The 15,950-nt window shown below is 38.1% G+C and overlaps 2 protein-coding genes across 2 annotated transcripts; one reads left to right on the top strand and one right to left on the bottom strand.

Moving 5' to 3' along the window:
- Positions 1 to 166: 166 nt before the first annotated feature.
- rtf2 (replication termination factor 2) lies at positions 167 to 14,845 on the bottom strand. Its single transcript, XM_023406345.2, has 9 exons — positions 14,687 to 14,845; positions 14,060 to 14,154; positions 13,753 to 13,846; positions 13,459 to 13,598; positions 12,892 to 12,970; positions 4,180 to 4,290; positions 3,993 to 4,047; positions 2,765 to 2,836; positions 167 to 1,318 (listed from the first exon to the last, which is right to left on the bottom strand). The coding sequence occupies exons 1-9, from the start codon at positions 14,753 to 14,755 to the stop codon at positions 1,122 to 1,124; spliced, it is 912 nt and encodes a 303-aa protein (XP_023262113.1). The 5' UTR covers positions 14,756 to 14,845; the 3' UTR covers positions 167 to 1,121.
- Positions 5,938 to 12,263, top strand: gcnt7 (glucosaminyl (N-acetyl) transferase family member 7). Its single transcript, XM_023406344.2, has 5 exons — positions 5,938 to 6,854; positions 8,394 to 8,661; positions 9,179 to 9,920; positions 10,890 to 10,985; positions 11,492 to 12,263. Exons 2-5 carry the CDS (start codon positions 8,443 to 8,445, stop codon positions 11,734 to 11,736), a joined length of 1,302 nt encoding a protein of 433 aa, XP_023262112.1. The 5' UTR covers positions 5,938 to 6,854; positions 8,394 to 8,442; the 3' UTR covers positions 11,737 to 12,263.
- Positions 14,846 to 15,950: the final 1,105 nt, after the last annotated feature.

Here is a 15,950-nt window from a genome sequence, read left to right on the forward strand (position 1 = left end):
ACAGGTAATTATTGCTCTTCTTTTCACTTTATAGCATTGTGTAACCAAGCTTTATATTACAGGCCAAACACAAAATAAAGGCAACTTTTTGTGCATTGTACTTATAATATAGGCAGCACAATACGGTAATACAGAGTGAAGAAATTGGTTTTAAGAAAAATCAAACTTGACTGAATAGAAATTTTATTTTGACATCTTCTCATTACATTTAAAAAAAAAAAAAAAAAAAAAAAGGAAGACCAAAACATTTCTAATCTCCTTTAAAAACTCCAACTGTCTGAAGAAGAACATAATTCAATTTCACCACATTTTGCTATCACAAACTGGAAACCAACATATTTTGTTTTCACATCAAAAGGTCTTCCAAAAAGACCCAGAGAAAAACAGACAGTTGGAAGCACTTTGTTTGGAAAAGGAAACTGAAAATAATGAAGCTTGTGATGCTCAAGTTTCTTATCATCTTGCTATAAATAACCGATAGACTGAAAAAAAAAATAACTTCAGAGTTCTCTGCAAAACTTGTGAAATATATTCTACAAAGAAGGAATGAGGGCCAAGCTCATTCTGGTAGAACTTATGAAGAAACCCACATTATGTGTTCATAGACAATAGTCTTTGAAGACAGGTAGAACCCAGTAGGATGTTTCATCTCAACTGAAGAGTGAGATCAAGCCTGTATATATCCACTCACATCACTTCTGTGATAGTTTCAACCATTTAGAGATCACACTTTAAAAAGCTGCGGTCTGTCCACTAGGAGACAGCAGAGTGACAGAAATGATGAAGTCACCCTAGCATCAATTCTCCAAGCACCTGTGACTGAGAACACACTGATGGAAGAGAATACATGGGGGAGGAATTAGGTTACAAAACAAAGCGCCTGAACAGCTTGGGGAGCTATTAACAAAATGTTCACAACATGTAAACACTGAGCTACTTGGGACTGAAGAGACAAGTTGGGAATGAGCCCATACATTGGTGATATTATTAAAGGTCATGTGGGTAATGTGCATTTCTGGAGCTGGGTATGCAGAATTAGATTTATCAGTAATTGGTATTTAATGGGTCACATTTTCTGGAGCAATCTAAAAATGGTGGTCTTTACACTGAGTGATAGTTACTTAGAAGTGATATGGGGTGTGGGTGACCCAGTTGGATGTCTGCTCTTTGGTACGCTTGGCGGAGCTGTGGGAGGTGAACAGGGATTTGAAGGCCTCTGATTTTTCCTTCATGTCCTGGATGGACCTCTTGGAGGCGGAGGCTGTCGAAGACTTTGCGCCTTTAGAGGAGCTGGAGGATCCCGAGGGTCCGGGCACATCTGGGCGGTAAAATGGAAAATGAAACGGAAAAACAAAACAACAAGAGGAAGATAAGAACAAAGAAAAACAAGGCAAAGAATTAAAATATATCATACTTTGCTTAGATTTTGTTTGATTTGACACCTAGAAAAAGTGTTTTTAATGCTCCCTGGAATTTAAGGTCCATACTGAAGATATAACTTGATGCTCAAATGTTTACAGTGAAACAAACATGAAAACAAGATAAGTAATTTCAGAACTTTTTCCACATTAAGTCTGACCCATACCCTATAAAATTCAAGTGAAAAACAAACTGCAACCCAGTGTGAACACCCTCTTATGACTGGGGCTGTGGTCAGAATCAACAACTCACACTGAAGCTCATGTTAAATAGTGGTATACACCTACCATCAATTAAAGTGACCCAGGAGAGGGGTAGAAAATTAAAGGAGCTGAGGAAGTACTGGTTGCTCCCTACATGTGATGATAATCTCATGCATTATCCCAAAAATAAACATCCAAGCCAAGGTAAATTAAAAAAAAAAAAAAAAAAAAGGTCCCAAAAAATGTGTTATGGTCTGATGAGACCAAGGTTTCAACGTTTTGACAGAATTCCAAAAAAGTATGTTTGGTGCAAAAACAGTACAGCACATCACCCGTGCATGGTGAAGCATGGTGGTGGCAGTATTGTACTGCAGGGCTGCTTTCTGTTTTTCTATAGTAGGAACTGGGGCTATAGTCAAGGTGGAGGGAATTATGAATAGCTCCAAATACCAGTCAATTTTGGCACAAAACTTTCAGGCATCTGCTAAAGAGCTGAAGATGAAGAGGAATGTCACCTTTCAGCACAACAACCCAAAGCACACATTCAAATCAACAAAGGAATGGCTTCACCAAGAGAAGCTTAAGGTTTTGGAATGACCCAGCCAGAGCCCAGACCTGAATCCAATTGAAAAATCTGTTGGGTGACCTGAAGAGGGCTGTGCACAGGAGATGCCCTCGTAATGTGATGAATCTGGAACTTTTTTGCAAAGAGTGGACAAATATTGCCAAGTCTAGATGTGCTAAGCTGAAAGATTCCTACCCAAACAAACTTTGAGTACCGTGATAAAATCAAAAGGCGCGCCAGTTTATATAGGTTATAGGTCACATTAAAAAGGAAAACGTTCTGAAAGGATTTATCTTGGTTTCTTTTTTTTTTTTTTATATATCAAAACCTGCCATTTTAACAGTGCTGTGTAGATTTTTTATATCCACTGTAGGTTATCCTTTTATTCATAATCTGGTAACATCTGAGAATAAAAAAAACAAAACAATCCATTTTAAACAGTAATCTTTCAGAATGACTGCCATGCTGTTTGAAGGTGGAGAGGACTCCTTACATATGCTCAACACTGCTGTCACTTCCAAATGTAGAGTTTATATTTAATCTTTGTTTGTATATGTCAAAGCAAAGTATTAGCTACCTGACGAGGTGCTCTGGCTGTCCGAACTGGAGCTGCTCTCTGCTACATTCACTTGAGGAGACTGTGTGTCATCTGCAGGAAGAAACCAGAGTCAGACAATCCGATTAAGCCAGAGGATAATTCAATGTTGTGTTCAAATAGTCAACATAATTTGTCTTATGGTCAGGAAAAAAATTATGTGTAATTTTTTTCACTGAAGCTTTAGTTTTGATTTGAGTAACAAAAATGCATCAGGTGTTTCTCAGCAAATGCCCTGTTCACTTGTGAGCTCAGAGCCTTGTGCTGTCCTGGAAAACTAAACAGGAAACCACACCAATGCTCTCTGAGGGCACACAATACTGGAGGTCTTTGATCTAAGATTCATAAACACCCGGCCAAACTGTAAAAACACTTTACCAATTCCAAAATCACCAGTTGTAGGATTTGCAATTCTTTGCTTATTGATGAGACTCATGAAATGAAATAAAAACTAGGATAAGATTTCACACGGGAAATGTATAAAGCAGGGCCGATTTTAAAAAATGACAAACAATTTCGCTACATCTTCAGTCACGATGGGAAAGATGCACCTCTTAAATGGGGAAATGATGACCTATAAGTCTGTTCAGGTTCTCAGAACATGTATGAGGAAATTAATATATATATATATACACACACAGTAAGACAATGAAATGTGACCAATATAGTTTAAAAACCACATATGACACATCACCACTGAAAGAGAAAATGTATGTAATATGAACCTTTTCTCATGGGAGCACAGAAAATCTGCTCTCTGCTAAGAACATCAGCGCTTTATGGCAGAGGCAGGGGCCACCTCGCCTGAAAAAAAGGTATCTACTAACATTTTTAAAAAATACACTTTATTATTAACTTTCAGTGGAAAAGAGCACATGAGCTATTTCGAAGTAAAGGCCACACATTTAATAAGTATGAGCCTTTTTCATCTACTAATTAGATAAATTATGAAATGAGATGTGTTAGGATCTATGTTGCTTTTCTACATCTTATATATATCATCAACTTCACAGTATTTACTGAGTTTGCATGCAAGTTAAACGTTTGAATAACCAAGACAACTCCTCTACAGGATGTTCAGAATATTATTCAAATGAAGAAGAAAAGGCTCCAGTGTTTTGTTAGTTGCATGCTTTTGTTTATGTAAATGCTAAACACAAAGATTTGTCTGACTAAAATGAATGACGCCTCAACCAGGCTTTACACAAACCTTTTGATTCTGATGGTGTGGACACAGTTTCAGCTGCTTTGCTCTTCTTTGATTTCTAAAAGAAAAAGGGAAATGTATTGATTACACAATAAAACCACTGTCCCTGACAAAAGTTGAACATTATTCCAAAAAAGTTTTCAAAGTTTAGACAAATGTTATTCAAAACCTAACAATAATTAAAAGTTACCTTAGTTTTAGCTTTGGCTCGCCTCTCTTCCATCTTCTCCCTCAGCTTTTCCACCTCTTCCTTGGTGCCATTGACCACAATGATATCCTCATCTTTAAATGGGTCCCCACACTATAGCACAGACATGACACCCCAGTTAACAGACACTGCATGTGACCGGCAAAATAGGAAAACCTGTGTAACAACTGCAAAGGCAGTTCATAGTCGGCATCTATGTTTAAAAATTGAAGGGTAAGAAATGTAAGACAACACTTCCTCCACTGATTTAAAAACTGAATGACTAAAAATAAGCCCTGGTAGATAATTCAGTATTGGCATTAACCAACTTTCAGTGTAATCATATTGCAATTCATGATACAATCATATTGTGTTTTTTATATATAATTACAGTGGAACAAAGCTGATTGTAATAAATATCAATTCAATCATTTCCTATATGTCAAAGCATGTATTTGTTATATTATGATTGTCATTGAAATGCCCTGTTCGTGATGGATGTAAACTTCTGTTATTAACTGAAACACAGGTTGTGCCATAAAAGGAAGAATTGTTCCACAGGACGCATAATTGAGCTAAATGCCTCTGATTTGAACAGTCCTGTGTTAAATCCTTCCACTTACAGTGTGTGAGTGAGCTGAGCATTTTATTCATGGCAGGATTTTTCCTGACCCATACCCTGAAACATAAACTTTTCAAATATATATATTTGCGCGTAAGGCAAGTTTAAAGATGTATTCCTCTTAAAAAAAAACAAAAAAAAACAAAACAAAAAAAAACGTTTATCTTGAAAAACACATAATCTCATAACATGACATACGATCAGGCTAAAAGCACAAAAACTGCACTTAAAAAAGGTTCAGGTGCAAAACAGGCAAGGGGATGTACTCCTACTTTCACTTGCAAAACAATGATTTGTTTATCCTGCTGGATGGAACTCTTGATTATGAGGTTTCTGAGGCAGGGATAGGTAGACTGAAAAAACAAATATTATAATAGTCAAACTATTTCTAAACACAGCTGCATTTCTTCAGGAAAAAATAAATATGTAAGCATACTCTGTGCTGAACAGTTATATATCTGAACAGGCAAAGTCAGTAAGTTGCTTAAAAAGACATTGACGTAATGTGTGGGCTTCTAACAGCGTTGCACCAAAATTGTTGGAATTTGTAACTATGCTCTTTAACCCAGATAGAAGTACAGTCAGAAGCACATGACTATGATAAGCTAGAAACCTGTTAATGACCAATGACATCCAGTCAATGAATCTTGTGTTTGAAGCGCTTTACAGTCACACTGTAATGTATGTTCAATAAATAAATAATGTAGACCTATTTTTAAATTCATTATGTTTTAATCCACTATTCTATAAAATCTAAAAATCCTCCTGGTATGGATCTCCCACAGATCTAGCTGACTGGGTTTGCCCTGCTCTCTGCTCTTGATGAGGTTTATTAAGTCCAGTTTTACTGACCAGTACATTATTGGGTATTTTACTACCAGGATACATCTAATTTATGTAGCGCAGTTTGTAAATTGTTGTTCATAGTTGCATTTTTCTCAGACAGGCCAACCTAAAACAAAAGATGGCAAAAATCTCAAATTCAAAATTTTGTATATTAGTCAAAAATGATACTAACACAAGCTGTGTGACTGCTTCATAAAGAAGGGAATACACAGCCATATACAAACACAAATATTAAACCCCTGAGTTACCAGCAGGGGATCTATTGTGTGGCCGTAATGCAGGCTCAGTGGGTGTGAACTCCGGCCATGTGCTCTGTTCAACACAAGAGGGATAATCTCAGAAGCTGACCAGGCAGCAAATAAACTCTGTGGGTGCTGCTCTGAAGTCCGTCGCTCTGCTGTTGCTATTACCCGAATGACACAGGCCACCGGTGAGCTGGGCACCTTATTGTCAAGTCAGTCAGCAAATCAACCACAACCTTGCTTCAACATTAAACCGGCCACCTGACAGACGACAAGAAGCTGAACAAGGCGGAGAGCGAGTACTCAGTGGAGGGACACTCTGGATAATTTGACATGTGCACCCGCGACTGGGGAGATGAACTGCAACTTAACACATTTGAGAGAAAAAAGAAGAAAGGAACCTGAGGTAAAGGGGACCAAGAAAGAAATAATGTAAAGCAAGAAGAAAAAAATAGGAAAGACGGAACACACCAGTGAGTAGGAAACTGTATGGGGGAGGAGAGTGGAAAAAAACCTTAGGGAGAGAGAAAGAGCGTGTGTGACGTGTTTCTGTGTGTCAGGTGTATGCATCACTGCTGGTAACCAAGCGGGGACGGCCCTAATCTCATGGGGCTGTTGTAGGGAGGCGACTTAATCAGCAACGAATACAACCAGAGAAAAAAAACACACTCAGTCGTACTCCGGCACGGTCTCAAGCTCAGAGAGTGCAGCTTCCTGGGTCTCTCACTGCCAAAGACAACAACGAAACAAATGTGATAAGTTTAGCATGAACAGATAACAAAAGCTACTCCTGACGCTGTTCCTGTTTTTGTTGATGATGTTTCCAATGGATATAACTCTGCCAGACCCTGGATGGATTGAAATAACACATTTGGAGTAGCAGTTTGATCAACAATGATCAGAACAGGCACTGATGTCTAATGTTTTATCTCTTCATCATAAGTACTACAAAGTGAACTGCCTCAGAGGTAAGATGCTAACCCTGCCCAGTCTTTTGCATTTTTCTTTACATACTGTATCTGCATGTGTTTACATGTGATGCGTTGATATGAGCTTTACATTTTTGATGTAGACAGACATAAACATGACAGATAGATATAATCGCAAAATGAATGTGAAATGATTATTATCACAAGCAACGATCAAACGGTTTCTGGCTGAGCACAAAAAAGAATCCCTGACTACAAACACTGAGCACAATAAAGCAGCAAGCTATTTCTTACTGCATTTACGTGCTGAGGAGTAGTTGGTTTTTCTCTCAGTGAAGGATTGGGTTGTGTGGTGGTGGTGGTGGTGGTGGGGGCGCATCTCAAAAGGAACATTAGAAACATACACATTTCCATGGCAACCCCCTATAGATATCTTCTGTGCTGTTCTCAAGAACAAAGGGGGGTTAAAGAGCAGTTAAACACCAAGACCAGTCATGAGAGATGCCCTGAGCGTCTTTGCTATGAAGGGACCACTGGAGTTTCAAATCCATTTTCCTGCCCATACAAAGATTTCTGAATTATACATGAGCTCAACCACTCACAGCCCCTGGTGAAAGCAACATTGCAAAATATGCATAATGTTGAGTATAAGGAGGACTGTAAACAGCTACATACAAATGCTACCTTTACAACGCTTAAATTATTCTGAAGTCAGTTTCAAAACCTTTGGGTGTCCTCATATCTCTCAAAAATGTTGTTTGTTTACTTAATGCTTTCTGTTGTACCTTGCACATGTGGCTCCTAAAGTTTACATGAGTTTTCAGATGTTCTGCCAAACTTGTTCAGTGAGTCTGTATGGTGTCTTTTAAATGAGGCTTTAATCGCTTTAATTATTGTCATCAATTATTTGATAAATGATTAAATAACAAAATATAGCCATTTTTAACTACCGACCCACAAAGTATTTTAATTATGCCTGTAAAATGTAATGCTAATTTCATAATAACATGAAACAAACAGATTATTTAAAAATTCTAAATAACATTTTCTATTGCTCAACCAATTGATTGATCAACTAGCTGTTCATTATAACATTTCAATTCATGGTCCTAATAGAAATTAAAGTATTTAAAAGGTGTTTATAAGTGTTCTACTTTGTCAATTCTCTCTATTCTTGCTCCTATGTTTTGTCAAAGCTTCATGTACAGATTCCTTTAATTGGTTTTGTTTTGTTTTGCATTTCAGTTGTGGCAGAAAGTAGAGACACTATGGGTGAAATTTATTCCACGGCATGATTATAAAAATCCCATTATGATAGATAAGTTATAATGCTATATATTTCAAGAATGCTACTATTAAATGCTGCGTTTCAGAAAGAACTGACAACATGCTGCCAGTTATGCGTCACATCTCAAATATCAATTATCAACAGACTAAAACTGGTACACTAATCTACAATTCTTGAGCTGAACGCCGGCTTCATCAATTTGTGCTAACCTACATATTTAACCCTATTTAATAACCCTCAGGAGTACAGGACCCTTCTGCAAATAACCAAACTGCATGTCTTTCTTGCAGGAGTTTTATCTGTGGTGGTGCTGATTGGATAAGTTGAAGTGGGGCTATTATGCACCAGCTTGAGGGGACAAAATGCAGCTTCTTGTTGTGCCTGGGGATGAGTATTATTATTTGTTCAGTAATTTATTTGAGGGCTAGGATAACAACAACAGAGCCAGCAGAGCCCAAGCCCCTAGAGCCATCAAGTTGTAGACCCTTTTCCACTGAATGTAAAAGTTTTCTACCTGGCACTGATGAAGGAGTAGAATGGTACCACCGTGACTGCCAGGTATGTTCGATTTTATTTTGTATGCAAAATGTATGTCAAAAATCTATGGTAAACATTTGTTAGCAATGAAATGCACAGAGAATTCTGGACTACATTTTCATTCACAGAACTTAACTAGATGCTCTCTTGTGCTGGGAACACACCATCCACGACATGCGTCAACAATTTTCACGTCCCAAATCATGAGTACTCAGTAGTTATTACTACATTATTACATGAGTATTCAGCACTCGTGGGTAGGTGCTAAATTTGGACAGAAACTGTACAGCACTGGCACATTAGAAGATATGACAGCACAAGCCTGTCAGTCATATTGCACATTATGTTTGAGAACAGACATAAATGAGATTCTATGGTAGTGACGTGCTGAAAACAAATGTTTAACTACAAAATAATTAACCCAATACAATAATTTTCCAAATCCATTATTGAGTGTAAGTATGCTGACTAATACCAGTAAAGATTGTTCCACAAGTAAGATAGTAACAGTTGTAGTGATAATATATCTCTTCTGCAGGTGGAAAGCTATATTCTCAATAGTCATCTGCAGTGTCCCGATTTGACCCAAAACCTACACTTCATCACAAGACCTCTGAGCCCTGAGGAGGAAGAATACCCTTTAGCATTCATTGTGACCGTTCACAAAGAGCTGGAGCTTTTTGTGCGATTGCTGCGGGCCATTTACATGCCGCAAAATGTCTACTGTATTCATGTGGATGCTAAGGCTCCATGGGAGTACCAGATGGCCGTACAGAAGCTAGTAAGCTGCTTCCAAAACACCTTCCTCTCCAGCCAAAGCGAGACAGTGACCTACGCTGGCTTTTCTCGCCTGAAAGCAGATTTGAACTGCATGAAGGATCTCGCAAAGTCCAAGATAGGCTGGAGGAAGGTGGTGAATCTGTGTGGACAGGATTTCCCTGTCAAGAGCAACCTGGAACTGGTGCAGTACATGCAGAGCAAAGAGTGGAGGGACAGAAACATGACACCTGGGGTCAAGCAGCCGGTGTCCATGAGGTACAGGACACGGCTCCAGCACAAGGAGATCATGGGGTCACATGTAGCTCGGAAAGGGTTGGGGCTGAAGAAAGGTCCTCCTCCACACAATCTGCAAGTGTATTTTGGAACAGCTTACTATGCTCTCACTAGGGCCTTTGTAGACTTTGTTCTGAAAAGCCCCATAGCCCACGACCTCTTGGAGTGGTCCAAGGACACATTCAGTCCAGACGAGCACTACTGGGTGACACTCAACCATGTCAAAGGTAAACTGTCTGTTTTGAATGGATATACAGACATGCAGCAATTTTCTTCTAGTGCTGATGTAACCTTTTTTCTAAGTTCTACAGGACAAATCTTGGTAAAAAAAAACAAAACTATTAATTATTAATAGCGTTATTATGATATAACACAAGGAGACATAAGATACAGAAACACAATCGATGCAACATGGTGCAAATATTCCCTAACTTGATTATGGAACTGACCAAAGAAATCAAATGAACCCCTGGGTGTGTAAAGAGGGTGACTGAAATGAGATGGGGTTATTTCCCCTAAGTGTAAGGGTAATCAGTAAAGTCTAACAAACATATAACTGTCCTGAGGTATCAATACAGCAGACCTTAGCCCATTCTTAACATCAACCCTATAGCTTTTGCTCTGAACCCTCATAGGCTTTAACGGATATCAGTATTGATATTGATGGCTTTTGATGGCCAATAGACCTTGTCATTTCTCCATTAATTGGGATTGCTAGTGTGAAGCTAATGACATGTTTGTTTTGTGTTTCTGCTTGTGATTTTCTGGGGGCTGCATTTGAAAAATCATACTTGATCAATAAATACTAGCCCTGCTTGGATGCCTCTCATAGAGGAGCTTCAGGAAGTGGTTGTGCACTGCTCTATATAGGTAATGGAAAGCTTAAGTAGTGTGGTGAAGAAGCTACACAAAAGAGGCGCATGACATTTACGATTTACAGGAAGTGGTTTCAAACAGCCAGTTTTAGTTTTACAAGAAAAAAAAAGATTCCATGAAAAGGAATACTTTACTTGACTAGGCAAATGCACATGTGGTTAACCTCTGGACAAAGAGCATGGATAAAGAGCAGTAACACAGCCGGTTCCCTAAGCTTTTCTATGAGAAACATCCAGGGCCACCTCCCACGCAGGGCTAACTAAATCCTTTGAATTCAATTACATACTAATTATTCATTTCATCTGGTTATGTGTTTGCAGAAGCTCCAGGCAGCCACATAGATGGAGGTTGGGCTGGAGACATTCGGGCAATCAAGTGGAGGGATCAAGAAGGAAGGACACACAGTGGCTGCAAAGGTACAGTACAGTAGAACATGTCTATTATTGGAGGTAATATTTTAATGATCAATATCTGTACTACAAGGCTTATCTATGGTCTAGTTTAATTCTTGATACTATGACAATGTCATCTAGAATCTGTTATGTGAGTAAGTATATTTTCAGAAACTTAAAAACAAACTAGTATTAATTAACATCACATTAATAACATTAGCATGCCTCATACTGTACCTGTGTCCAATGAAATAAAAATGTCTCCTTACTCTTTGCCTTAGTTATGTTTGGCTCTTTAGCCCCGAACAGGATTACAGGACCATTTACTGGCTAAGGCAACTCAAGATTTACTCAACAAAAGAACTGATAGGAGGATTCCTCTCATATGATGTAATCTCTATATGGTAATAGGTTTAGTCTGTCTGTGTTTTATATGACCTTTCACTGGTAGAAGATGGAAAAAAATAAGTTTTATGTAACAATAAAATACACACATCTACGTGACCAAAATTGTTGATGTCATTTTCCAGGGCATTATGTACGAGACATCTGTATCTATGGATTTGAAGACCTGCCTTGGATCATTAACAGGAACAGCATGTTTGCCAATAAGTTTGAGAGAAACACCTTTCCCGAGGCCCTGGACTGTCTGGAGCAGTGGCACAGACACAAGGTGCTGAGTCAGGCAACTGTTCCCATAGACCCATCATGGCTGCTAGCTATACAGAGCAACTCAAGCAGCAGCAGCTACTTTAACAGCAGTGCTGAAGCATGAAATCGCTGTTGATATCTTTAACAAAAGTCGGGCTACATGCAGTTCATACTATTTGCACTTGTTCAGTGACTCTGAATGTCAAAGATGTGAGCAGGAAAAAACTGAACTGAGAACAAAGGGATGATGCACTGTACACTTCCAGCGTCTGTAGCACGACTACTGTTCACAGATATATTTGTCTATTTATTTTTTGATAATCATGAGAGTGTATAATGCCAGTGTATTGCCAGAGGATTAAAAAAAAATAACTTTACAGTAAAGCAATGCAGTTTAAGCAAAAGTGCAGTGACAACTTTGAGACAACTAGACTACACATAGTATTGAATAAACTACTGATTATACATTTAATATTGTTTCATTTGATTTAATATTGAATATTGTTTAATTTAATATTGTTGAGTATGTTGTCCAGTTTGAAACACACTTGTTAATAAAATTATTGTCAGTTCATCTTTTTTTTTTAATGAAGGAGTTGCAGGTGTAAACAACTAAACAAATAAAGACCTCTCTTCCCTCTTTAAAAGACACCTGATGTTTCATCGTAATTTTCACTTCATCATCTACAACTTATGTCAGAGTGACTGTGAACATTAGATCCCCAAATAAACTGTGATTTTATTTTCATTAAGTGCGATACTTTCCCTTCAACAGACATATCAACAGTGACAGGAAATAATCAGCAGTATTCTTCTTCAAAAGTAAGACTCAAACTGTCAGAAACCCTATTTTTATCATCTGATACCATGCCACACCGGTAGTGTGTTATCTACAGTGATATTTGCTTATTTGCAAAGCATTAGCACTAAGAACTCTATGTGTGAATCAAAGCATCATAGCCACTGCCAAACACTAACAGTAATGGGGAGCAACTGCATGGAAGAGTAGTTTAAAAATCTATCAGGAAAATGTAAAAAGATTCATAGTTGGCAAACTACTAATCCATCAACTGTTGCAAACTCAAATATATCTCCATATTTTCATGAGTAAAACTAGTCCATAAACAATGTACATTTTTAGGGAGTGTTTTTTCTGAATATTTAAGTGCTTTCATGTCTGTGACATTTTTATACTGCCTACAAAGTCAGTATAAATGCATGGACATAAAAGTGATAAGAACAGGGGTGACAGGGAAAGACAGAACTAAATAATGCTCACCTTGTGGCAGATTTCTGTCTTGACCTCCTTCAGGGCCCGGTCAGAGAAGACACAGCCACAGGTATGCAGGTAAGAAAACCTGAAAAGGAAATATCAGGGAATATAAACAAAACAAAACCATAAGAAAATGTTTCTTTCTTGAACCCTTCCAGTCTTTTTTCTATTCTTTCTGTGAAATGTGGTGCATTTTTAACACTGTTAAATATGAACCAGTGGACGAAAGATTTGATACTGGTAACAACAACTGATAAGAGCCTTCCAGTGTTTTCACAATACATACCTTACTTATGAATAACACGGAATATAATTTAAACAGAGGAATAAAGACACAGCTCATGTTAGACACAGATATCTCTAGAGAACACACTGATGAAGATGATGTTACTTTAATGACATCATGTGGTCAACAGTGCGCTCCCCAAGAATCTAAAGAGTCTATGAATTAAGTCTCACCTGAGCAAGTTGAAAATATTAGACTACAGTACAACAGGTGCACATAATTGACCTTTTGTGTACCAGCATTTTGATTATTCTTAAGTTGAATCCCTTCTACTTGGTAATGTTTACCTGTGCTTGCCATTCATCTCCAACCCTACAACAGGGCAAATGAACATGCCACAGTGGATATCCTCATAACGGTCTCCTTTAGCATTTCTTCTTTCTCCCTCCCACTCAGGATTATCGGTCAAGTTCAGTTCCTTTATATCCTGGAAAAAGAGTAGAGGAATGAACATGCACAGAAAAAAACAACAACATGAAATCAAAGAGAAATGCAGACGTATAAATCCCCAACACACAAATAAACTCAAATAGACTTAGAAATAGGAATCTTTGTACAAGACTAGAGTGACTTTACCACACCTTTATCCCACGGATGTGTGCAACAGCCTCAGCATTGGGTCTGTCAGCAGACTTATCCAGGAGATATTCAATGACAGCATCTTTGTTATAGAGCCTGAAACATAACAGAAACACATAAACAGATATCTAAGCAGGCACAGAAAACGGATGGCCGGACTCTGCTGGTGGTGACAACCTCATTAGTTTTCTAGTTAGATTTAACACAGGTTTTCACTCAGTGTCACATTATCAAGCCATCTTGTCTCTACAGTTGTAACAAGGCAGCTGATTATGCCTGATTGACGATTAACAAACACTTAGCTCTCACCTTCCCAGGTCGCAAGCAACGATGGGGCGTCTGAGTTTTTCCTGGCTCAGGGCACAGTACTTCCATTTGGCGGCCAGCTCTGCATTTTTATCGACCTAGACACACAATTAAAACGCCTAAATCAAAAAATGTTCCACGATGAATGTAAATATTGTAAATGATGTGTTGAACGACTCTGTTAATTAGTCCACACTGAAATGACAGCCACGTCTCTCTTGTAAAATATATCTTCTACCTCAACAAACGACAGATAAAGGACAGAATAAATTAATCAACCAAAATACTATTTGTTATTAAACTTCGCCCATCCTAATGAATGTTATACATCCGTAACTATTGTATTTTGAAGGCTAGCGTTAGCTAGCTAGTTAGCTTACCTTCGTGCGCATGAAATCTTCAACAAGTAAACCCTGTACATATTTGATCCGTTCATTGCATAATTTAACTTTCAAACTACATAGTGTGCCTAAAACAATTACAAATTTAACAATTTAATCATTTTCAAGATAAATAACTACATTAGTATACTGTTTGCATGCTAGCTGGCTAATAGTTAGCAACCTACAGGTAGCTTTCCTCAACGACACGAAAGGTAAGGTAACTGCAAAAGAAACGAGCGTAACACACCTTCTCGACTTTTTTAGGGCCTTTCACCAACTCATGTCTTTTTGGGATCGTGCCTCCATCACATCCCATCTTGACTGCCGACTTGTGAAGTTTAATCACCCCGTTAGCTTACTGTGGACAAAGCTACTCAGGTTGTAAACAAACAACGAGAGAGCCGCAAACATCGCGGGATGTGCGGTTAATATGATGTCGCCCTCCAGTGGCTGAATGACCAAAACATAAAAAAATTCAGCTGTAGTTTGTAGCTTCAGCCACAGTGTGGAGGCCTCAGTCAAAATATCACTTTACTAGTTTCTGTTCAGCAAGCAGCCCAGATAGGAGCTGCCGGTGAAGTGGGAAGCAAGTGGAAATTTACCATTTACCATTTTAAAAAATAATTTTATCACTAAGCTGAGGAAAGATAGGCATAATAACCTAATTACTCAGCAACTATTTACCAACAACAACCACTGATAATTACTATGATCAACATATTTTTACCATTGTTTTTATTTATTTTTCACTCCTGTCGCACAGAATGCCACATGCATATATTTATATAATCGACTGTCAAGTCAATCGAAGATCAGAGGAGGATTATATAATAAAGTAAGAAGAAAAAGTTGAGGGGAATAAGAAGGTTTTAGTACAGCATGAAAATATCATACCATAAATTTAATCATAAGCAAACATTTAGAAAAAATGTGGGGAATATCATCATGATGTGACAATTTGCTGCAACAAAAACATGGCTTTGCTCATACTTTTAAACTATACCACCTTACATTATTGTAGTTGTGTATGTAAACTTTGCCCAGATTACTTCACTCTTTAACTGCCCATCCATCTATGAAACATTTTCAGTCCGCCATTAAACCAAGAACTAGTAAGTGACATTAGTCTGGCTTTCAGGCCTGTTGTCAGAGTGGTCTAAAGATGAAAGTTTCCTTGGAAGATAGTTCAATGAGTGCTAATGAGATCTGTTTCCTGTGCCTTGCAGGCTGTAGATTAGTTTACTATCGATGGTGCTGTCCAAAAGCGACCATTAGTTGGGGAATACCCCAGTGGAGACATCTCTGGCGGCATGACTGATAATCTGTGTGGAAAAGAAGACTGAATAAAATCACCACGTTGTACTTCATTTTGGCTGAGAACATAGATTTCAACCTCTTTATGCTCACCACACACTGGCAGCTGCTATTGTGGTTCTTAAAATGAGGCAAAATGAACAGATATAAACATAAAAACATTTCTCCATTTTTCCTGTTGGTTCGATTGGTTCTTC

Source organism: Seriola lalandi, unplaced genomic scaffold (assembly GCF_002814215.2).
Source record: "Seriola lalandi dorsalis isolate HSWRI2012SDOR001 ecotype SW California unplaced genomic scaffold, Sedor1 jcf7180002054304, whole genome shotgun sequence".
Lineage (NCBI taxonomy): Eukaryota > Metazoa > Chordata > Actinopteri > Carangiformes > Carangidae > Seriola > Seriola lalandi.

Excerpts from the sequence above, each read along its gene's own strand:
- gcnt7 (XM_023406344.2), top strand. The coding sequence starts at position 8,443 with ATGCACCAGCTTGAGGGGACAAAATGCAGCTTCTTGTTGTGCCTGGGG. Across the intron at positions 9,921-10,889 it reads GACACTCAACCATGTCAAAG|AAGCTCCAGGCAGCCACATA; the intron begins GTAAACTGTCTG and ends ATGTGTTTGCAG. Across the intron at positions 10,986-11,491 it reads GACACACAGTGGCTGCAAAG|GGCATTATGTACGAGACATC; the intron begins GTACAGTACAGT and ends GTCATTTTCCAG.
- rtf2 (XM_023406345.2), bottom strand. The coding sequence starts at position 14,755 with ATGGGATGTGATGGAGGCACGATCCCAAAAAGACATGAGTTGGTGAAA. Across the intron at positions 12,971-13,458 it reads GAGATGAATGGCAAGCACAG|GTTTTCTTACCTGCATACCT; the intron begins GTAAACATTACC and ends TTTCCTTTTCAG. Across the intron at positions 2,837-3,992 it reads CACACCATCAGAATCAAAAG|ATGACACACAGTCTCCTCAA; the intron begins GTTTGTGTAAAG and ends TTCTTCCTGCAG.